The 24,052-nt window shown below is 37.5% G+C and overlaps 2 protein-coding genes and 2 long non-coding RNA genes across 12 annotated transcripts in view; 1 reads left to right on the top strand and 3 right to left on the bottom strand.

The window, feature by feature from the left end:
• Positions 1-4,637: 4,637 nt before the first annotated feature.
• LOC113657081 (calpain-2 catalytic subunit-like) lies at positions 4,638-14,276 on the bottom strand. Of its 2 annotated transcripts, none has more exons than XM_047812477.1 (12): positions 13,879-14,276; positions 13,581-13,650; positions 12,989-13,107; positions 12,381-12,514; positions 11,899-12,067; positions 11,693-11,773; positions 10,992-11,083; positions 10,754-10,828; positions 10,379-10,536; positions 6,408-6,565; positions 6,225-6,236; positions 4,638-5,507 (listed from the first exon to the last, which is right to left on the bottom strand). In XM_047812477.1, the coding sequence occupies exons 1-12, from the start codon at positions 14,050-14,052 to the stop codon at positions 5,316-5,318; spliced, it is 1,434 nt and encodes a 477-aa protein (XP_047668433.1). In that variant the 5' UTR covers positions 14,053-14,276; the 3' UTR covers positions 4,638-5,315. The 2 variants fall into 2 exon arrangements, with proteins under 2 accessions (XP_047668433.1, XP_047668441.1); XM_047812485.1 differs by having other exon boundaries at positions 13,581-13,669; positions 13,879-14,020.
• A 237-nt stretch (positions 14,277-14,513) lies between these two features.
• Positions 14,514-19,663, bottom strand: LOC113657083. 5 transcript variants are annotated; one of them, XR_007140422.1, is made up of 4 exons: positions 18,996-19,470; positions 17,695-18,589; positions 17,293-17,602; positions 14,514-14,526 (listed from the first exon to the last, which is right to left on the bottom strand). It is a non-coding gene; the product is annotated as an uncharacterized LOC113657083 (long non-coding RNA). The 5 variants fall into 5 exon arrangements; XR_003444065.2 differs by lacking the exon at positions 14,514-14,526 and adding an exon at positions 14,755-15,230; XR_007140424.1 differs by lacking the exon at positions 14,514-14,526 and adding an exon at positions 19,525-19,663 and having other exon boundaries at positions 16,937-17,602; positions 18,996-19,187.
• On the top strand, positions 15,228-16,381 carry LOC125141070. Its single transcript, XR_007140429.1, has 2 exons — positions 15,228-15,362; positions 16,034-16,381. It is a non-coding gene; the product is annotated as an uncharacterized LOC125141070 (long non-coding RNA).
• A 654-nt stretch (positions 19,664-20,317) lies between the features above and the next one.
• LOC113656951 (calpain-2 catalytic subunit-like) overlaps positions 20,318-24,052 on the bottom strand; it is a 32,003-nt gene continuing 28,268 nt past the window's right edge. For 2 of the 4 annotated variants that reach the window (XM_047812467.1, XM_047812465.1), the window contains exons 10-12: positions 22,246-22,403; positions 22,042-22,053; positions 20,318-21,250 (exon numbers count right to left, since the gene is read on the bottom strand). In XM_047812467.1, coding sequence (XP_047668423.1) covers positions 21,059-21,250; positions 22,042-22,053; positions 22,246-22,403 — 362 coding nt within the window. In that variant the 3' untranslated portion in view covers positions 20,318-21,058. The remainder of the gene's footprint in view (positions 21,251-22,041; positions 22,054-22,245; positions 22,404-24,052) is intronic. The other 2 variants (XM_047812470.1, XM_047812473.1) reach the window with 2 other exon arrangements.

The following is a 24,052-nucleotide window of genomic DNA, read 5'->3' as shown; positions in this document are numbered from 1 at the left end:
CTGGAAATAAGTGTTAACTACAGCCATTTGCTTAGCAAAGTCCACCACCATCTGTCATTCTAGGTTCCTTTCCTTAACAACTTGAATGGTGTCCACCATTCAAGTCCCTGTGAATATGTTTTTGAAACAAACTCATTAACACAAACAATTTCCCAAGCTGCAGTTAAAGAAAATTAAATCAACACGTTAATCAAGATCATTCTTTCTTTTCCTCATGATTTTAAGGAGCTTTGTCCAAACCCTCAGCTCATTTCTGATGCGCTATGAGGACTGACATCTGACAGGGAGCTCTAGGTGAGCTACAATTACATTTACAGCATTTGGCAGATTTATCCGGAGCGGCATGCAAATGTGCTTTGAAGTCTCTATCAAAGAATACATGGTTCACTAAGTTACAGACTTGGGTTACCATCACCCTAAAACTCTGTTGGGAGTTTTTTAAATACAGGAAGAGGTAGGTCTTCAACCATCACTTAAAGATGCATTGTTTTTAGTCTCTGGGTGTCAAATAAGTTGATAGGTGATTGTACAGTATTAAATTTCTGACTCACTGTGCTGATTATCAGCCTGAAAAACCCCCAAAGGAAAGCTGAAAAAAAGTTACGCCATGGTGCAACACACTTACCGTACATGCCATATGGCCGATAATGTAGTCTAAGCTGAGTGTTGTAACCTATCCACATTACATAAAAATGAAGGGCTTTGGATCTGGGTGTTACTCTGTGCAATCAGAACAAAACCCATTAAATTTAATCACAGAGTTCATGGTAATGTGACACCTAACCACCTTGATTTGGAAATATGTTGGTCCATAAGAATAGCTTGGAACTGGAGTAATGGATACAAACCTAGTGAAACTTAGAATTGATTCACGCTTCCATCTACTATCAAACTTTTTCCAAGCAAACAAGCAAGTTATAATTACCCAAAATATAAAATTATGCAAAAAAGTTGCATAAGCTAATTAGAGATCTAGATAAAGAACATTAATTATGTTGTGTTTTTTATCCACAGCTATACAAACGAAAACTCAAAGCAACTTTCGATTGAGGCATTATCCTTTTTTAATATTACTGCTCAAATATACAACAGTACAGCACTGGCAGTCTTGGGACTTCACCTGAAAATCAGGCAGCCTACTTCTCAGAAAACACCCTCAACACAAAGTTGGCTTCTTTGTTTGACTCATAAGTGGCTGGAATGATGACGTATTCAGCAAGCAGAGGGTCGAAGCGTTGACACACCTCTCACATGTACACAAATACGCTTTGAGTCACTGGTCTCTGCAGATTTTCAGGTCCAAGGCAGATTTTCAGGTCCATTCTGCTTTCCTTTATACTGCAACACACAACACACAGAGTGACGTGTTTAAACACACAGGATGCAGTAAAAACTGTTGCAAAAGGCAACAAAATTAATTAATGGTTACACAAACTATTGTGTATGAAACAACCCAAATTAATTTGATAAAACATCAATACTCAGTAGGTTACAGTCGAAGCAATGCAATTGAAGCAGTGCAAAGAAATACAGTCTGGTTGACGAGTGGATCTGTTCTCCTTAATGCAACAAAACTTGCACCAAAAGTATGAGAACCCCTGACCATCACACCTTTGGTTGTATTTGCATGCTGTAGCATTATGACAGCTCCATCTCCAACATTGTTCTACCAATGCACTCGCCTCTTCACTGCTTTTCCACATTCCCCATCACACTGGATGGTTAACCCCAAATACTTAAACTCCTGCACCTTCCTGACATCAGCCCCCTGTAACCTCACTGTTCTACTTCTCTAATTTAAGTCCTAAAGCTAGTAAAGTAATAAGAGTTGGAAATTGCTTCAAACGGAAGTGGAAAATTTGGACGATAGATGAGACAACAATGTAAACGGAATGCAGAATTATTAATATAAACATTGCATTACAAAGGAATCTGTATGATTGTGATATTGACTTCAGTTGAAAATAGATACATTTAAATACCTCATTCTCTATAGTGTAGGCTATTAGTCTAACTTTGTCAGTAACATGCGAGTTTCAGGCAGCCACCAGCCGTAGTGCCTATTTTCCAGGAGCCCTCGAACTGGCAAGTGTTCCAACATCTCAGATCATCACTTGGAGTGTCTGGAGTCCAGTTAAAAATCTCTAGCTTTGAATAACGCTGAAAGTAATCTTCATATGGGGAGGGGAAGGGAGGGAGGCGGAGGGTGGCAGAGAGAGAGAGATAGAGAGAGATAGAGAGAGATAGAGAGAGACAGAGAGAATTCGAGAGAATTTCGAGAGAATTCGAGAGATCACTTCCTGTTTCAGACATGTTGTTCATCAAAGCAACACCACAAGCACCAGCATCTTTCGGTACCCGGATATCAGTCAGTGTGTCTTACCCAGGGCTCCTTGGCAAATATCAGTCCTTGTACTGTAGCTCCTCTGGTAATGAACTGAGGTCTGGAGCACAACTCCTGTTTTTTAAAAAACAAACAAAAAAACACCCACATCCATTTATAAATGTGAACACACCGGTAGCAGCCATCCTGTCTGCAGTGTTGTATAAAGTACTAGATAAAAGATAAAGCAATACTTGAGTAAAAGTACAAGTATCGTACTAGAAAAAGTCTTTGGTAGAAGTGAAGGTTACCTTTTAGAATATTACTCAAGTAAAAGTCTTAAAGTATCTGATATACAGTATACTGTACTTAAGTATCAAAAGTCATTTTCTGATATTAAATGTACTTACAGTAAGTATTTGAAGTAAAATTTCAGTGATTTTCGGTAGGCATAAGAGCAGGGGCGGTTCTAGGATTTCATCTTCAGGGGTTTTAGCCCTCAGTGAGAATTAAAAACAAGAAGAGTTTTACATTATATATTATATGACTACATTGTAAGCCAAAAGTTATGGTATTATTAAATGGCAAAAGTGGACACCAACATTTTATGCATGATGCCAGTCTTGAATCAAATCAGTTCATGTATGTGTGCATTCTCTACAAACAGTGTGTCCAATGAATGCAGCCATTAATAAAAAAAATATATATTCACAAGACAAAGACCAAATCAATAACTGTTATTTTTATTTAGTATTGTATGGATTGTTTGCATTAATATTTTGTTTGTGCTATCAACTCTGGTAATAAGAATAGTGACATTTCACTACTTTTGGTTGCCGTATTTGCAGCTTTCAGCCGATTAATGTTATAGATAAATGCCTCCAGCTCCGTAGAGCGTGTGGAGCTGCGTAATGCAATCTAGAAGCAGTGATTCGCCAAACCTCCCTTATTGCAGTCGCACACATTTCTTCAGATTTTATTTTGTAGTAACGAGTAACGAAGATGCTTAGTGGAAATATAGCGGAGTAAAAGTGTACATTTTTATCCTGGAAATGTAGTGGAGTAAAAGTGAAAGTTGAAATAAATTTAAATAGCGAAGTAAAGTACAGATACATGAAATTTCTACTTAAGTACAGTATTTGTACTCCGTTACATTAAATTTACGTCATGTTTATAGCCCAGGGCCTAACGAATAAAACAAGCCCTCACTTGAGCCAATCGGTGCTTGTATTGCAGAGATAGAAGGCTGAGAAGCCAATGATGTCATGACATCATTTTTGGGAACCCGCCTTTGGCTGACAATTACTCCTTCCAATAGCAATGAAATGGGCCGGGACCTCTACAGCTCTTTAGCCAATAAGCAGACGATTCCAACGATATGCAACATGCCGAGTCTCCTCTGCCAGGATCTGCGATTCTTGCGTAATCCTTGACCTTTTGTCACTCTCACAGCTCAGGGTGTCAAGTTACAGGCCTGTTTTCACACCAGAGTAGTAGACAGAGAGTTGTTTTAGGCCTTTCAAACTGAGCATGCAGTCTTTTAATTCAAAGTTATACAGTAAACAAGTACACAAAAACGCTGGACCAGACGACCATGTCTGTAGAAAAATATTTTTATTGAAGCCATTTTTGAAAAAAATTTTGGTGAAAGCCAAGACATGTGGCTATGACCCTCAGTTGTTATTTGTTTACTAACATATTCCACAAAAATAAGATTAATCAGTTTATCAAGTAAACAACCCAGGCAGAAATGAAAACCTTCCATTCTAGCCTCTGTAACTTTGTGCCAGTAAGGCAGTAAGCCAGTAAGAATCAATCTGAAACTAGTTTCTGAACCTAGAGAATCTCTTCTTTCCAATGAGACCAGGCTCACCCCTGTGTGTCAAAGTATGTGGGAGCTGTACCACTTTTTGTTGGGTAGGTCATGTAGGCAAAAAACCTGCAAAAGGGAGCCAAGTCATAAAGGGGTTAAATCTGTCATGCAAACCAAGAGGACTGAGTTCCTGCTCAACATATTATTTTATTCTGGAATAGTATTAATAGTATTACTGAATCGCTATTTACAGTTTCCAATTTATTTATTTACCATTTCTAAATAAGTCTTCTCTGAAGCACAAGAGTAGGGTATATAACATAACCAACACCATATATATATCCTAGAAAAGCATGTCTCTTGCGCCATCTAGCGTCCAGGTTCAGTGCATGTCCTAAATACATGTAAAGTGGATCTACAACAAACAATCTTGTGTAAATCTTGAACTCAAGAAGAAAACGGGAACAAATAGAGTCAGGGGGATAAAAAAAGAAAGTCTACTCAAGTTTTAGGTTTTTTATTTATTGAAAACAATCCAAACACCATAAAGCAACATTCAGAAACCAGAAAATGGGAGAAAAATCAGTTCACCCTAAAATTCAATGGCATACAGAAACACCAAAACTTAAAGTAAAGCACACATTATCTTAGTGTCTAATCTTATTGGTTCTTGTAATCTAATCTTATGTCTTGTCTTATTGGTTCTTGTAATCTAATCTTATCTCGCGTCTAACTTTATTAGTTTTTTGCACTGTTTGCACACGTTGCATGTTATGTTTCTAGGACAACTTACTATCAGCCCTATTGCACTGTGTTGTTCTATGTAGCACCATGATCCTGGAGGAACGTTGTCTTATTTCACTATGTACTGCATCAGCTATATATATTGTAATGACAATAAAAGCTTCTTGACATGGCTTGATATAAAGTCTTGTAAAAGTATGTCAAGTAATGCAATTCAGGAGAAATATGCTTTCAAATGAACTGAAATGAACTGAAAAAAATATAAAAGTGTAATAAAAGAACTGAAATATATATCGGTTAATTTGCATATATTTATTAGTTGATTTGCATCAATTTGTCGCATATTTGTATATTTGATTAATTTGCGTGCATTTACTGGTTAATTTGCACGTGTTTATTAGTTAAATGATATGTTTAGTGATTATAGCAGGCAGCCTACTTCTCAGAAAACACGCGCAACAGGAAACTGGCTTCTATGTTCGACTCAAAGGTGGCTGGAATGATGACGTATTCAGCAAGTGGAAGGTTGAAGCGTTGACACACCTCCCGACAGTTCACGAATTCGCTTTGAGCCACCGGTCTACGCAGATCTTCACGTCCGAGGCAAACGCCCTTCTTTCCTTTATACTGCAACACACAAATGAATTGTTATAAGTCCTAAATGGTCTTGTAGTAAAAACTGTTGTACTGTATGTACACAAACTATTGTGTATGAAACAACCTGAATTAATCTGCTTGCACATTTGTTTGTATAATGATAAAACATCAACACACAGTAGGTTACAGCTGAAGCAATGTAATTGAAGCAGTGGAAAGAAATACAGTCTGGTTGACGAGTGGATCTGTTCTCCTTAATGGATCTGTTCACCACGCCTGATTGAGGGGCTTCTACCTCAAACTGTAGCCACAAAGATGTAATTGATTGTATTTGCATGCATTCTTCATTGGGTTCACTTTGTGACTTCCCATTATGACTTCCCTTCCCTGGAGCTGTAGAGCCCCAAAACCCAGTATGTACAAAGTGAGCACCATGAAGTCATGGTATGTCAAACACCTTTACCCTTACTGAACACCCTTAACCTATCCCTTCAGACCAGTGACAAGAAGATGGAGATCAACTCTATATTAATATGACCATGGTTATGGGATATGGTGTTCAAAAAGCACATATAGGTTTGATCCTCAAGTATCTACAAAGTTTTAGCCTCATACTGTACTGTATGTGTCACAAATGTGGTGTGAAGGTAGAGGGGAACAGAGGCTGGCTTCAGGATCTTCTGGTCCTGGTCACAGTATACCAGCTACTTCAGAATGGATTACACCACTGCTACATGCAATACACACCTTATCTGGAACCTGCAAGAAAAACACACACACCAAAGATAATGCCATTATAACAGTGACTTCAAATTCAAACAAATGATTTCACATCAAACCAATTTCCTTAAAAATTCTCACAAGAACTCTTCACATACTAGCAAATGGTGCACCATCCTTTCACTGTTACTGATAAGATTATGATGTTACCTTGTAGATGTAGAAGCCAATGGTGTAGTTTTCGACTCCTTTTTGTTTGGCTTGGCGCGCACCTTTCTGCATCAGTGCGACAAGTGCTGAACATTTGTTATCACCCTGACTGTCAATGTCCAGTTTCACCCGATACTGTGGGTTTTTGCAGAATGTAGCTGCAGAAACCACAAACAAACACATACATTTATACACACACACACACACAATACAAGCTTACATAACCTGTAGGTTTAAACTGGCGGTCTGTATTGTGAGATTTTTCTGTTTGTGACACAATGTGAGGGCTACTATACAAAGTGAGGCCTGGTATAACTGAACCAAGCCTCTCTGATTTATAATAGAAAAGATATCTTTTATAAAAGGCTCTTAGGATTTTGCAGGAGAATCAGATTTGTGTAATCAAAGTACACATTACACAAAAGATAAATTAAATAAACGGAGGGAAGTTTTGGAGGGAATACAGCAGGGGCGGTTCTAGACCTTTTTTAAGGTGGCTTTAGCCCTCTGTCTGTGATCTCAGCCACCCTAAAACTATAAGTATCATTTTTACTTTCATAAATAAACAATAAAAATTACGTTAAAATGCAGGACATGTCGCCAAAATTATTTATCAGTTTGATCCAAGAGCGAATTTTTTACTTTGCTTTTACGCACATGCGTTGTAGTCTTTCAAAAGTGCATCTTCAGCTGTCTGCTTTAATTGACCGGAGAAACACAGTCAGTCAGAGCTGGAGGCATTTATCTATAAAGTTAATGGGCGGAAAACTGCAAAGATGGCAACCAAAGGCAGTGAAATTTCACTATTTATTACCAGAGTTGATAGCACAAACAAAATATTGATGCAAACAATCCATTCAATACCAAATAAAAATAACATTTATTGATTTGTTGTTTGTCTTGTGATTTTTTTTTAATTTTTATTAATGACTGCATTCATTGGACACACTGTTTATAGAGAATGCACACATACATGAACTGATTTGATTCAAGACTGGCATCATTACATCATGCATAAAATTTGTGTCCACTTCTGCCATTTTAAATAATACCATAACTTTTGGCTTACTATGTAGTCATATAATATATAATATAAAACTCTTCTTGTTTTAAATTCTCACTGAGGGCTAAAACCCCCCTAAAGATGATCCTAGAACCGCCCCTGGAATACAGCATGAAGCAATATTTTTATGATGCCATCAGTGAGACCAAGCACTGTAATGCTTTGCTCAACCTTTATGGTGTCATTGGCAAGCTACTGATAGATATTAGCTTCAGAATGCTGTTGAGGTAAGGGTACGCAAAGATCAGTTTCAAAAGACATGGTAACCAAAGGACACAGAGTGTATAGTGTGTACAGGGCAATGAGTACAAAACGGAGTATTTACACTGTGTGTAATGTGGTGTCTGAGTCCAGGTATGTGTTTAGTAATTAGGTGAGTTTGACTGTGAGAATATTTGGATGTTGTTGTTCTCAGAGGCCATATTTGAGTTCTGGGAAATGTAGATGTATATTCCTCAACCAGAGGTGGGAAGTAACGGACATACTTCGTTACTGTACTTAAGTACATTTTTCTGGTATCAGTACTCCACTATTTATTTTTCGGACAACTTTTTACTTTTACTCATTACATTTTTACACAAATATCTGTACTTTTTACTTCTTACATTTTCAAAACGGACTCGTTACTGTTAGTATTATTTCTTCTCATTGAGCGCTGTTTCCAGCCTATCATCGTGTGGCTTTTCCCCCATGTGACTGGTGTACTGTATTATTTACTGGCTATCAGACATAGACTAAGGATAGCGGAGCTAACAATGAGCAGCACGCCTACAAAAGGAATGGCTAATGTTAATTCAGAGGGAGTCACCGATGTTAAAATAACTAACAACGAGGACATTCCTGAACACACATGGCCATATATGAGATGTTTGAAATAATCGGCGTCAAAAAGGATTCCTGGCGAATGCGTTGCGAATTGTGTCAACCAGGGGCGGTTCTAGCCCTTTTTTAGGGTGGCTTCAGCCCCCTGTCTGTAATCTCAGCCACCCTAAAACTATAAGGATCATTTTTACTTTCATAAATAAACAATAAAAATTATAATTATAATTATAATTCATAAATAAACAATGAAAATTACGTTAAAATGCAGGACATGTCGTCGATGGGAAAGAAAATTATTTATCAGTTTGATCCAAAAGCGATTTTTTTTACTTTGCTTTTACACGCGTGTGTTGTAGACTTTCAAAAGTGCGTCTTCAGCTGTCTGCTTTATTTGAACAGAAAACACAGGTACGCGCAGCGTGCACGCGCAGTCAGAGCTGGAAGCGTTTATCTATAACGTTAATCGGCGGAAAGACGCAAAGATGGCAACCGAAAGCAGTAAAATGTCACTATTCTTATAATATATACATATAATATATAATATAGAACTCTTCTTGTTTTAAATTCTCACTGAGGGCTAAGCCCCCCTAAAGATGAAATCCTAGAACCGCCCCTGGTGTCAACCCAAAAAACACGAAGTGCTTAATTTAATTAACATTAATTTTGTCATTTGTAAAACATCACAATAATTTTGAGTTGTTTTCAAGGACAGAGCTGGAATCTCCCTACAGTTTGGGATATGGCCTTGGTGATGCACTTGGTATACATTATATTTCCAAAAGTATTGGGTCACCTGACCTTTCCTGCTATATGTGGTTGTTTTCTGATGTCATCCCTACTGAACACCTTTGGGATGAATGTGAACGCTGACTCCACCCTACCTCACCTTACCTCACCTACATCAGTGCCTGCCTTTCGTAACAATCTTGTGGCTGATGAACACAAATATGCATCAGCACACTCCAAAATTATATATACATACACACACACACACACACACACACACACACACACACACACACACACACACACACACACACACATATATAAGTTACCAGCATGACACTAAACAGGTAGTAGTAACGGCGACTTTTTACTTAAGTACATGTCAGAGCCCATACTTCTTTACTTTAACTTGAGTAAAAGAGTGTAGTCACTACTTCTACTTTTACTGGAGTCTTTTAAAAAATGAGTATTTGTACTTCTACTTGAGTAAAGGATGTGTGTACTTTTGCCACCTCTGCCCTCAACCATAACCACCCAACATTGATTATACCTCCATACCTGTGCCTTATACAGCAATACTTCCTGATATTTACTACATATTTGATCAGTTATTAATATTTGACCCGATGATGGCCCTAAAGTGTTCCATACTAGTGTTCAATACATATTGTTATTATTAGGGGCCACCATAGAAGGTGCAGATTAGCCCTATTAGTGTTCTACCTTTTCAGCTGCTTTTTCTGTCTCAGATGCCTTTGTTAGCCTATAGAACTGTTTGGTAAAAAAAATTGGCATTCTGATTGGAGAGGGTCTAAGAAACATTCTGACCACATTTGTGCCAAATATCTAGTGCCACCACCTGGACAAATCTGGGTTTAATTTAGAAGCATGTTTATGATCATAACATGAAACTAGTTCAATGCACCATATGACAAAGTTTAATTACATTTAAATTTTCCATCATCTTGAATTTTGTCTTCTACAAATTTTGTCAAATTGGCATCAATTTTAGCTTTTTTAAATTATTATTGTTATTATTATTATTATTATTATTATTATTATTATTATTATTATTATTATTATTATTATTATTATTATTATTATGTAAATTTAGGTCCTAAAGCTAGTAAAGTAATAAGAGTTGGAAATTGCTTCAAAGGGAAGTGGAAGTTGACAAAAGGTCATTAGAACCAGATTTGGACGATAGTTGAGACAACAATGTAAACAGAATGCAGAATTAATAATATAAACATTGTTATGAAATCTGTATGATTGAGATATTGACTTCAGTTGAAAATAGATACATTTAACTACCACAATTTCTATAGGTTTAAGCTATTAGTCTAACTTTGTCAGTCACCTGGGAAATCCAGGCAGCCTCCAGCCGTAGTGCCTATTTTCCAGGTGCCCTCGAACTGGCAAGTGTTCCAACATCTCAGATCATCACTTGGAGTGTCTGGAGTCAAGTTGCAAATATCTAGGTCAGAAAAACGCTGAATGTAATCTGCATATGTCATCCTGGGAAGGGGAAGGGAGGGAGAGATGTTGAAATTAATATAATTACATAAATAATCAAGTATAAATGTGTTCCATAAAGAATGGACTGTTAGTGTAATGCAGTTGATACTGTAATTTTAAGGTGACTTTTGTCTTTGTGAAAGAGATTTACAACGTAAACAACGTTGTAAAGAAAATAAAAAATGTGAAATAAGAAGTAATGGTGCCTGATCCTTACCAGAACTCTCCATCATCAGCTGAGTAATTAAGCTTGGCCTTATCCTCTGGTGAGACTTCATCCCACTCTTTGGAGCTGAAGATAAATGGATTTTGTGCAGTAGAATATTATTAAATAATGATTACCTGTGAACTTTTGGCAATTCATAGGATTAAAAATATGCAATTTTTGATTGTATAACCACTTACAAAATATTTTTATAACTATATCATTTTGCAATGATCAGTCAACAGCTTACCCATCACTCCAGGCACCGTTCCACTCCATGCAGCCCCAGGGATTTCTGAGACGGAGCAATTCCACGACTTTATCACTCTTCCTCACTTTCACCTACAGCAGCAAGAAGGAACCAGTAAGTGGTCTTTGTGCAGAAGTTCCTAATAAATAGTAAAGAGAGTGTAGTTTCATTAGGAGTACATGAGTGATGTGGCCTGGGTGGGTCTGAGATTTGGGCCATGTGCTATAGATTATAGCCTGTAACTATAACATGAATACTGTTTGTTTTATGTGTATTTAAAAAAAAATCCCTGAAAAGTTTTAGGTTGACTGTGTCCTAAGTCTCTAACCTAGGAATCCAGTGTTAATGTATTCATTAATAGAGACATTAACAAAGCACTTTTGTACGTTGCTCTGGATAAGAGCATCTACCAAATGCTGGAAATCGAAACGGAATTGTTTAGGGGCAGAGTGGCTTAGCACATTTGTATCGCACCTTCAAGGTTGTGGATTTTGCATGTTCTCCCTGTACTTTACCAGTCCAAAAACATGTGTTACAGGCTGACTGGCATCTTTAAATTATCTGTGGTGTGTGTGTCTCCAGGCTGTCCCCTTCCTTGTGCCCTAAGACCCCTGGGAGATAGACTCCAGGTTCCCCATAAACCTGTGTAGGATAAATGCTTCAGAAAATGAAAGGAAGTGTGTATTTTCTCAATGTCTGACCTTCTGTGCAGCAGTGATGGAGTAGGCATGTCTTTTCACCAGATCCTCTGTGGTCTTTTTTTCTTTTTGGTCATCGCTGGCCTGTGAATAAACAAATAAAAACAACAAATCCAAATGCTTGATCAGGTAACTTTTTTTTCAGTCTGAACTCCTGTAATAAAAGTTTAATTCTTCATTTTAAGTAATAAAGCTGCTATATGACATACAGAAATGTACGTGCTGAGCAGAGAACCTCGACCCAGAGCTTTCTCCATGATGTTAAACAGGTTCGGCGGGGCTTCGTTCAGACTGTACCACTCTGCAATTCCTCCTGTGAAATCCTCATTGGCTTCACTGGCAAAACCTCCAATGAGGTTCTCATAGCAACTATTCAACCTTTAAATTAGATATATGAGCACGATCAGAGACTTTTCTATGCATTACTAACTGAGAGCCTACATTGGATTAAAGAGTTTATTAAATAAAACGAACAAAACAGTGACAAGGACTCGACAAAACATGACATGACACTACAAGACAACATAGGACGAGGATTCCGCACCGCCATAGGCAGTATGGTTAAATACACAACACAATTAACACATCAGGAACAGGTGTGCAGAGGCGGGAAGGAAAAGATAAGGGCGGGGCAGACACCTGACACCAAACCATAATTTATTATAAGTGACATACTGATACGCACACTTACTTAGCATAAGCCTTCTCCAGGAGCGCACTCCAGAATTCAGTTTGTTCTTTTGACTTCACAAAAAGCAGCTCTCCGTTAATAGTTGGAAGCCTGTCATCAACAACGACGTCTACCCACTGGCCGTACTGCCAGAGCTGGGAAGGTAAATAAACACAAGGCATGTGAAATCAATCAGTAATGTCTGAGAACCAAAAACAAAGTGAGTTAAGTGGCCATAGGGAAGAGGTCAGGGTACAACCCCAGCAATCCTAGCAAATTTAAACTCCCAACCTTCCAATCATAGTAATACCTTAACCACTATTCTACCACATCTCATACAGAAGTTCATAGAAACTTGAGAAAAACCACCTTGAACCCTAATAGTCGTTTAGAAATTCTATCGTTCTATGTGAACTACCACTGTCCTGCATTAATATATACATTTTAATATATTATATATTTCTTCTTTTTTCCATCTGTATAGCAATTATAATTTTTGTCATTGCACTGAAATTTGATAGATATTTTGAATTGTTTTGTTTTTACTATTTATATTTTTAGGACTCTTTAGGACAGATGAACTAAATTTAACTGAATTATGAATTTGAAAGTTAAGCTGTATGATTTACCTGAAAGTGAAAGATGCCAGCATACTTATCCTTAAAGTTCTGTTCAGGATAAATCACACGAGCGAGAATGTCTTGGTCCAGAGTGAGAGCAGCAATAGCCGCCATCAACCAACAGTCACCTAGAAGGGTCAAAGGTCACTAGCTATTTTACTCTCTTTACTTTATTCTATTAGTGGGTTCATGAAGAAAACATTAGAATTAAATTTAGTATTTTCCAGTAACAGCTTTCCACATCATTTTTACTTAAATGTCAGCAGCACTGACGGTACATGTTTGCAAGTCAAACCGTGTGATTGTATGGCATTTAAAATACAATTGTTTTCTTGAAATCGCAAGAAAATAAGAAAGAAAAATATTATGTTGCATGGCCTCATATGACTTCTGTTCCCTGCTAAAAGACCTGATGAACTCGTTCAGTAACTGTCAAACAGGTGGTTTACAAACACACACAAAAAAAGGGAAGCTAAACCACATTTAATAGATGTGCACACCCATGTGTGGGTGAAAACAAGGAAGGAAAACAATGCCATAAGGTGTGTTTTATATTACACAATACAATAATATAGAGCTAAATAATGTGCATTTTTTTTACCCAGTTTTCCTTGACAGACATCGGCACGTGTGGCTCCTGCGATGATGAACTGAGGTTTTTGACATAAATCCTGCAATACAAGTTACAATCTAACAAACAAAAAGTATTTATGTACTGTTGTAAAGTTCACACCCCACTACATACCTCAGTTATATATATTCAGTGTATTTTTTCATCATCCAAATTAACTTTGAGGTTTTTCCAAAAACCAAAGACTTTAAAACAAATAAAATAATAATAATAACAATTTTTAAAATGAAAAACAGCACTAAATGTGTATTAATTCAACAGTACTTACCCCAGGCCTTTTCCATTCCACCCCCTTGGTCTTGTCTGCATTAGGTCCTAATTTATTAAAGCCCAGAGACTCAGGCGCAGCTGGGAAGTGAGGATCGCAGAATAGCTTCTTTTCCCTCAGACATTGACTCCGGAGGACCTCGTAGTCCTGATTCAGGTACTTCAATACAGACATGTTTCTGCCTTCTGTTGAGACGTGTGTGACAAAATGTTGTCCAAAGTGGTGGTGTCAAAGTGAGGATCAATTAGTTTTGGTTTCTCCTCCTCTTGGGTGTGGACTCCAGAATTAATAATAATTAGTTTTTCCAAGTCAAGTCAAGAAGCTTTTTATTGTCATTACAACCATATATAGCTGTTGCAGTACATAGTGAAATGAGACAACATTTCTCCAGGATTATGGTGCCACACAAAACAAAGACGGAGCTAAAGACTTAGTAAGTAGTCCTAACCACCTAAAGTGCAACTGTGCAACCTGGTGCAAACAGCGCAAGACAAGACAGTGCGGGAAAAAAGACAGTGCAAACAAAAAATTACAAAACAATACACAAAAGACAATAGACAGAAACAGCACCGACCAGTGTAAATACGTTCAGACAATATTACATGTGCAGAAATACTGAAATGAACACAGTGTTATAGCAGCAGTTACCTGAGATATTGTCAAGGGTTGTGCAAAACAGCAATCAATCAACTGAAATAGACAGTATGTGCAAATAGCAAAAAGTGTGCAAAAAACAGCATGTAAACAGATTGATGGATATATATATTGGAAGTGTGTGTATTTAGTGTAGGTCTGTGCAGTCCATACAGTTGATGTGTGTGTTGTGCTCAGTACAGTTCAGTCAGAGGTGTCAAGTAACGAAGTACAAATACTTCGTTACTTTACTTAAGTAGAAATTTTGAGTATCTATACTTTAATGGAGTAAATATTTTTTCTACTCCTTACATTTTCACACGATTATCTGTACTTTCTACTCCTAAAATTTTAAAAATAGCCTCATTACTCCTATTTCATTCCGACTTGTTTTCATTTCGACTTGTCATCATTAAAAAAAAACCAACAAGATAAATCGCGCCATCCGGATAGAGTGAATTTGATTGTGGTTGGATGAGAAGTATATACCATTCCGAAACCCTATTGGTTTGTACAGTATGCGACACATCGCACCTGCACATGACACAAATCACGTGACACTTCAGTTACCCAACGCTGGATATAGCAGACGGAGCCAAGTTCGAAGATGTCCGAGGCAAAGGCTTAAACCGTCTCAATAACCAAGCACCAGCACCAGCGAGGAAATTGGTATCCAGGAAGACAAACCAACTCCAACCCTTATACATCCCTGGCCGTACCTGGAAGATTTTTTTTAAATGGTTGGATGGAAAAAGAACTCATTGCGCATGTGCTGTAAGCTACGCGCATCCAAATACCACAAGCTAATGGCTTTCAAAAACTCGCCGTCTAATTTGAAAAAGCATATTGTGGTGAGCTGAAATTTTGTTATTATCAGTCAATTATTAACAAATCTGAAATTCAACTTTAGCCAAATGTTATCTGAGCTTAAATTATTGCTATATTTGTAAGTTAATTGTACAAAGCTATAGTTTTTGTTATTATCAGTCAATTATTGACAATATTGTAGTGACCTAATAATGATAAATTTGCAATGTTTGCTGTGGCAAACTTAAGTACATGCCAATGGTTTGCTTGCTACCAGCAGGTTATGATTCAATATTGCAAACTATTTTGGTGGCTCGGTATGAGATTTGAAATTCATCTTTAACCAAATGTTATCTGAGCTTATATTGTTACTATATGCAATATTTGTAAGTTAATTGTGCAAAGCTATAATCTACATCTGGTTGATAAGTTATGTACTAAGGATAGTCATGATCCTGTCTGAGACATTTCTGTACGAGAGTGCACGTATAGGGCACTATGGGTCCTTGTAAAGAGGTAATACCCAACTATTAGCCAACTGCTGTTTAAAATGATTTTACTGCTAATTTTCAGTCATGCTAGCAGCTGCTTGTGGTCCTAAAACAGCTTTAAAGGGATAGTTCACCCAAAAAGAAAAATTCTGTCATCATTTTCTCATGTTGTTTTAAATCTGTATGAATATTTTATTCTGATTAACTTCTTTTCCTCCTTGAAGAAGACCAGCTCTCTTGAAAGGACCCAGCAGTTGGATGTTTACCTGGGGTGCCCAGGAGACACAGTAGAGGTACTGAAGTCCTTCCCAGCTCTGTGCCAGCTATCACTTAAGCTTAATATGGCAATCCCTGCCTCAGCAGCCTGGGAAAGACTGTTTAGTGTTGCAGGGCTGATCTTCAGGCCAAGAAGAGCATGCATTGTCTCAAAGAACTTTGAGAACCAGCTGCTTTTGCAGCTGAACAAAGCCTATTGGTAACTCTTTGTCGCATATTCTTTGCTTAAATGATGTTGATTACCCTGCTGTTGTTTAAGTCCAATTTGTTTGTTTCAATAAAGGTGATTGATGACATGCCTCTGAAGTTTGACTTTTTGTACCATTACCATACTTATAGACAACTAGTCATATCGTCTGCTCCATGAAACACAGCTCAGTAGTACACATACAGTATATGGTTCTTTAATGTATTTGCATTGTGTTAAAATGTGTTCTTTTTTAATGGGCATATACAGTATGCGGCTGAAACAGGTAGCCTAGTGCATCCCAACTTTTTCAACATCATATTAATATAACATTATAGTCATTATGGCTTTTAGAAATGTTTTTTGAGGAGGTGGGGTAGTGCACAATAGGCCCCTGTGGCACAGCCGAAGCTTTTGTCCTTAATGGCATTTTTTCCTTGTATTACTTTTACTTTTAAACTTTTAAAATAGTTTTGAAACCAGTACTTTTACACTTGAGTAAAAAGCTTGAGTTGATACTACAACTTGTACAGAAGTCTTTTTAAACCCTAGTATCTATACTTCTACCTGAGTAATGAATGTGAATACTTTCGACACCACTGTTCTCAGGTAGTTCCGGATATAGTCTAACCCTATAATGCTAAAATGAAAACTTACAGCATGCTATGTTTTGGAATTGTCTTAATTCTAATATATATCCAATATACAGACAAGACTGTTATACTGTAGCTGCTGTAAGCTTATCTATAAATTCTCAGTCTTTTCAAAACACATTTCATGTACAGTATGTACAAGTTTGAAAAACAGATTGAGAATCTCATTGGTGTTCAGATGATAACTATTACTGCCACTCAAAATGTATTAGAAATAAAACATAATACAAAACATACAACAGTAACCTGAAAATATTTAACTGAGTGATTAGAGGGAATGTTAAAAAAAAAATGAGAACAACGTGCACAATGTTATAAACAGTATCAAAGAACAGGAGAAAGGTAAAGTGTTGTAAGTTTATTGTACCTGTTTCAATGATTTGGGTGTCAGATATCCATGAAGTTTTGAATCTTGGCAAAAGAATTGCTGCTGCAATTAGTTCAGGGTCTTTTATCATTTCCCCAAATCTTTTTTCAAGGCCTTCTTGTAATACTTGCAGCAGTGGTAAACATAATTTACTGGTGGCCTCCATTCTCTGCAGCTTTGCCCTTAGCTGGAACACAGTCGGAAGCATACATCCCATGTGGGTGTTGTTTTCAGTCTGTAGGATGGTGAGTGCTGAGGTTTCATCACTGCTACTTATTCAGCCAGAAAGGCAATCTCAGCTGGGTTCAACCTAAAAGATATTTTTTATGCAAACCAATCTTTAGTAATAATTTTAATTAACCAAGGCAAAATATTCAGTAAACAAATGCAGAGAGCACTTACATGTTTAATTTGAATGCTGCACACACATTCCGAATCGCCTCCTCACCTTGATCTTTATACGGACCACCCTTTCGACAGCCAGGTATAGTGAACACCATCGCGTTTGGTTTGGTCTTATAAATTGCAGGTGGCACTCAGCATCCACTACATCAGCAGCTGTTGAAGATCTTGCAGATTTGTTCCACAAAGCATGGCACTTAGAAAGCAGAGCGTGATAGCTTCCTGTAGGTTGCATTCTGGGTTTCAGCCACAGAAGCATCTGATGTTGCCACCAGGTTCAACAGGTGACATGCACATCGCTGGTGATTTAGAAGGTGATATTCTAAACCTGTATCAGCTTCCAAAATGGAGAAAATGTCCTGATACTCTGCTTCCTCTTCATGTTCAGTGTCATAATCAGTTTCATGGTCAGCTGCTGTCTCTTCCTGCACCCCAAACACTCTGAAGGCCTTCAAAAAATTAGACCCACTGTCTGTAGTTATTCTTACAATCTTATCACGGATGTGATATTGGATGTGGATATCATCAAGGGAAGATTCAAGAATATCAAACGTATGGCGGCCTCTGAGATGTTTGCAAGCTAAAGCGACAGATTTCCGCTCTAGTGTCTCCTCTTCAATCCAGTGACCCCGATGTAGCTCCTCTGGCTCACGCTCCAACAGTCTGCTGTTGTTGAGACAAACTCCACTTTGCTAAGCCTAGCTGTTATGGCTTTTTTGACATGCATAGCTGCTTCTTGAATTCTCAAACGCACAGTTGGTCTTTACTTCACAGTCAGACTAGGCTGAAGAGTGTTAATCATAGTCTTGAAGGCAGGCTGTTCAACAACTGAGAATGGCTGAAGGCCTTCACAAATAAAGTTGATCACCAGCTGTGGACTGAGGCACTTGTTTGGCTGCTCAACACAAAATTAGTACTTTAGTTTACAGTAATGTGTTTAATTAGTAAAACATATACTTGTTTAACCATACATATAGACTGTTTATTCCATTTTGCACTGTACAGCCCTTATGAATATTAACCATGGTTTTTTTGGTGTATTGATTACTATTATTAATCATTTTCGTATGGGAGTAAACACTGCGAACATCACACATTTTTATTCAGTTAAATATCATGCACAAGGTTATGTTGGATTTTGTCGTGTCGCACTTTAATGCAGGGAATAAGTTAATCACTGAGAAAAAAAACATTTATAACCAAATGACAAAGTGTTACGAGCTACTGATTTACGCATATAATTTACATTCGATAGAATTAACTAACGTAATCTTGCCAAATTGCTTGTGACTTGCACTTACCTCAATGTGTTTGCGTAAGGTAGATGAGAAGTTGTGAAATGCGGATATTTCCACATTCTTTGGAAGACAGAGCTTGCAGCTCATCATGATGCTTTGCCCCTTTCAGCTTTGATAGCTGAATATCCGAGAAAGATGAGGCCAGGGATGATGATCATCATCATCACCAGCGCATTTATTGGCTCATTAATCTTACTGCACGTTATAGTTTTGAAACATACATTGATGATTTTTTTTTGTACTTTGTACTTTTGGGGAAAAATAAATGTAGCAAAGTTGAATACATCCTTCTTAAATGACTCAAGTAAAAGTAAAAGTACCACAATTTAATTATACTCAGAAAAGTAGAAAAAATAAAAAAATGTACTAAAAGTATTGTAACACTAGTGTAACCAGTTACTTTAAACCACCCCTGTAAACCTGCATGGAAAAAATTTCCCAACTAATCAAGAAGACATTGTTTTTTCTTTCCCCAGCATCAGACAAAATGATTTGTTTTCAATCTGCTTTCTAGATATTCTGCACCACTTACCCCAGGTCTTTTCCACTGCACTCCTCTGACCTTGGAGGAATTTGGTCCAAGTTCTTTAAAGCCCAGGGTCTCTGGCGCAGCTGGAAAACAAGGATCACAGAAAAGCTGCCCTTGACTTTTGCACTGACTTCTGATCGCCTCGTAATCCTGGTTCAGGTATTTGTTGGCGTTCGCGTTGGTGCCGAAACCCGCAGCCCGGGCTCGCTTCTTAGCCAAAGTTAACGCCACTCCAGACATATCTGAACCTGCTTAACTTCTGGATCCGACTTTAAATGCGCTTTGGATACAGTGTGATTGCAGAAGTGAGTTTAAGGAAGTTTTGGGTTCTCCTCCTTCGGGCGTGGTTTAAATCTGTCATGCAAACCAAGAGGACTGAGTTCCTGCTCAACATATATAAGCCATTTCTGAAACACCAGAGTAAATCAAGGGTATATAACAAACACCATACATATATATCCTAATTTAGAAACCAAACACCATCTATGTAACCATCATCCTTTCTGTCTGTGTTTTGGTTTGGTATACAGTAAGAGGGTCATATTTTATCTGCTTGTTATTTACAATACTTTAGAGATGAGAGTGATATGAAGTTAAATGGATGCTATTGAAATAGTAGGTTAAAGACACAACATTTCTAAACAAAAGCATGTCTCTTGCGCCATCTAGCGTCCAGGTTCAGTGCATATCCTAAACACATGTAAAGTGGATCTACAACAAACAATCTTGTGTAAATCTTGAGCTCAAGAAGAAAATAGGAACAAATAGAGTCAGGGGGATAAAAAAGAAAGTCTACTCAAGTTTTAGGTTTTTTATTTATTTAAACTAAAAACAATCCAAACACCATAAAGCAACATTCAGAAACCAGAAAATGGGAGAAAAATCAGTTCACCTAAAATTCAGTGACATACAGAAACACCAAAACTTAAAGGAAAGCACACAGTGTCTTAGTGTCTAATCTTATTGGTTCTTGTAATCTGATCTGATCTCGTGTCTAATCTTATTGGTTCTTGTAATCTAATCTTATCTCGTGTCTAACCTTATTGGTTCTTGTAATCTAATCTTATCTCGCGTCTAATCTTATTAGTTTTTTGCACTGTTTGCACAAGTTGCACTTTATGTGGACAACTTACTATCAGTCCTTAGCTCTGTGTTGTTCTACTGTATGTAGCACCATGATCCTGGAGGAACGCTGTCTCATTTCGCTGCGTCAGCTATATATGGTTTTAATGACAATAAAAGCTTCTTGACTTGGCTTGATATAAAACCTTGTAAAAGTATGTCAATTAATGCAATTCATGAGAAATATGCTTTCAAATGAACTGAAAAAAAAATATAAAAGTGTAATAAAAGAAATGAAATATATAGATATTAATTTGCATATATTTATTAGTTGATTTGCGTTTATTTATTGGTTAATTTTGATCAATTTGTTGACTATTTGTATATATATTTGATTAATTTGTGTGCATTTACTGGTTAATCTGCACGTGTTTATTGGTTAAATGATAAATTTAGTGATTATATATCAGGCAGCCTACTTCTCAGAAAACACCCGCAACAGGAAATTAGCTTCTTTGTTCGACTCCTTGGTGGCTGGAATGATGACGTATTCATCAAGTGGAAGGTTGAAGCGTTGACACACCTCCCGCATGTGCACGAATTCGCTTTGAGCCACCGGTCTACGCAGATCTTCAGGTCCAAGGCAGACGCCCTGCTTTCCTTTATACTGCAACACACAGAGTGACGTGTTTAAATATCCAGGATGTACTCACTGTTAAATGATTGTCCAGATAATTTATAACAATACATTTTTTGTTTGTTGGCATTGTATAAAGTCCTAAATGATCTTGTAGTAAAAACTGTTGTTTGTACACAAACTATTGTGCATGAAACAACCTGAATTAATTGGTTGCACATTTGTTTGTATAATGATAAAACATCAACACACAGTAGGTTACAGCCGAAGCAATGCAATTGAAGCAGGGCAAAGAAATACAGTCTGGTTGAGGAGTGGATCTGCTCTCCTTAATGGAACAGATTACCACGCCTGATTGAGGGGCTTCTACCTCAAAATGTAGCCACAAAGATGTAATCGATTGTATTTGCATGCATTCTTCATGGAGCTCACTTTGTGACTTCCCATTATGACTTCCCTTCCCTGGAGCTGTAGAGCCCCAAAACCCAGTATGTACAAAGTGAGCCCCATGAAGTCATGGTATGTCAAACACCTTTACCCTTACTGAATGTCCTTAACCTTTCCCCTCACACCAGTGACAAGAAGATGGAGATCAACTCTATATTATTATGACCATGGTTATGGGATATGGTGTTCAAAAAGCACATATGGGTTTGATCCTCAAGTATCTACAAAGTTTTAGCCTCATATTGTACTCATGTGTCACAAATGTGGTGTGAAGGTAGAGGGGAACAGAGGCTGGCTTCAGGATCTACTGGTCCTGGTCACAGTATACCAGCTACTTCAGAATGGATTACACCACTGCTACATGCAATACACACCTTATCTGGAACCTGCAAGGAAAACACACACACCAAAGACAATGCCATTATAACAGTGACTTCAAATTCAAACAAATGATTTCACATCAAACAAATTTCCAGTTGCACTGATCAACTTTCCTTAAACATTCTCACAAGACCTCTTCACATACTAGCAAATGGTGCACCATCCTTTCACTGTTACTGATAAGATTATGATGTTACCTTGTAGATGTAGAAGCCAATGGCATAGTTTTTGACTCCTTTATGTTTGGCTTGGCGCGCACCTTTCTGCATCAGTGCCACAAGTGCTGAACATTTGTTATCACCCTGACTGTCGATGTCCAGTTTCACCCGATACTGTGGGTTTTTGCAGAATGTAGCTGCAGAAACCACAAACACATACATACATTTATACACACATATATATTCAAACACGATATACAAGCTTACATAACCTGCATGTTTAAACTTGCAGTCTGTATTGTGAGCCTTTTTGTGTTCGTCACACAATGTGAGGGCTACTATACAAAGTGGGGCCTGGTATCACTGAACCAAGCCTCTCTGATTTATCATAGAAAAGACATCTACAGCGTTCTCAAGTTTTGAAGACAGGTAAGAGTGACATATTTTAAATATGTCTAGCCCCCCAAAAAGAAAATTTATGACATAAAACTAGGGATGTACCGATACACCACATTTTCTCTTCCGATCCTGATACCAGCGTTTGCCGGTATCGGCCGATACCGATATCTGTTCTTTTCTACCTTTAAAACTAAAGAATGTATACAACTCGCTTAGTTATTAAGTTTTATTTGTTTCTGGCAAAGAAATACAAAAATGCCCATTACTGGATAAAAAATGAAAACACAAGAAACCTTAAAAAGTATTAATGCAGTAGCAAACAGTACTTAACAGTTAGTAGTATAACAATCTAAACCATATATACTGCAATTATTAAATTATTTTCTGAAGGAAATGCAATATTTTAAAGTGCATCTTAAATTAGAACTCTTGAAACATAATGCAAAATGTATTAAACAGTAAACCTTGCACCCAAATGAGCGACATGTTTAACGCTCTAAGGTACAGTAAATGGAAAGGGCGCCTGCTAAACTTGCCTGTCTGTCGCAGGCGGTTGTGCAACATATTTCCTATGAAATTTATTATATTCATTTCATTAATGCAATTTAATAAGTGTATTTTTCTTATACGTTCAAGCAATACTTAGTTAATTGACATTAATCAACCACCACGGGCATGGGCGTCGGAAGCAAATAAAAAGTGGGCGTGTCCTGTCCCAAACACATATAATGATTCCGACGCCCATGGATTTCAAGAAGCAGCAGCGTGGTCAATGCTGTAGGTAAAAAGTGGAATGGAGTTTAATTTATTAGGGCATTCCTCAAACGGAATTTATTCCACTGGCGGCGCTCTGAAAAGTGCGATACCCATGACCACGAGTATCACGCACCACCGATCGGCATCGATACCGATACAAAATATCGGATTGGGACATCCCTACATAAAACATTCCAAAACTTAACATTTGAATGAAACAAAACATATTATATTATACAATGTAGTGCTGATGGTTAATAGCCTTATTTTTCTGAGATTTAATTTATGATAAATTCATTATTTTATAAAATGTCATAAAGCCGGGTCCCCCTGGCACCATCTCAGGGCCCCAAGTTTGACAACCACTGGCCTAGACTACATGTTCTAAGCAGGTGTTGTCAGTGAACAGGCGGCTGAGTGGCTAAGTTGTCTAAGTTACAGACACTCATGAAAAACTGATGCTGATTATCTGGGAAACATCTCTAACAGCAGTCACAATGTCATTGTTTGTGTGAAACAAGTTGTGAATTTGTTGTAACATTACAACAGGAGATCATGACTTACTCTGTGCTCGAAGTTATGCTCACAGCTCTAGTGGTTTTCTCTGTGGGTGAACGAGGATGATGCCAAACAATTCCAGGATATGCTTTTTTTTTCATTGGTTGTTGTGTTAAATCCTATCTAGATACAA

The sequence above is a fragment of the Tachysurus fulvidraco genome, chromosome 1, assembly GCF_022655615.1.
Source record: "Tachysurus fulvidraco isolate hzauxx_2018 chromosome 1, HZAU_PFXX_2.0, whole genome shotgun sequence".
NCBI lineage: Eukaryota > Metazoa > Chordata > Actinopteri > Siluriformes > Bagridae > Tachysurus > Tachysurus fulvidraco.
Note: the sequence above shows the minus strand (reverse complement) of the source record. Positions and strands in the feature narration are given on the sequence as shown.

Bases quoted from the DNA above. Each gene is read 5' to 3' on its own strand.
- LOC113657081 (XM_047812477.1), bottom strand. From the start codon at position 14,052: ATGTCTGTATTGAAGTACCTGAATCAGGACTACGAGGTCCTCCGGAGT. The intron at 12,515-12,988 runs GTAAATCATACA...TTACCTTCCCAG, and splicing joins CTGGCATCTTTCACTTTCAG to CTCTGGCAGTACGGCCAGTG. The intron at 11,084-11,692 runs GTCAGACATTGA...TTGCTGCTGTAG, and splicing joins CCATCACTGCTGCACAGAAG to GTGAAAGTGAGGAAGAGTGA.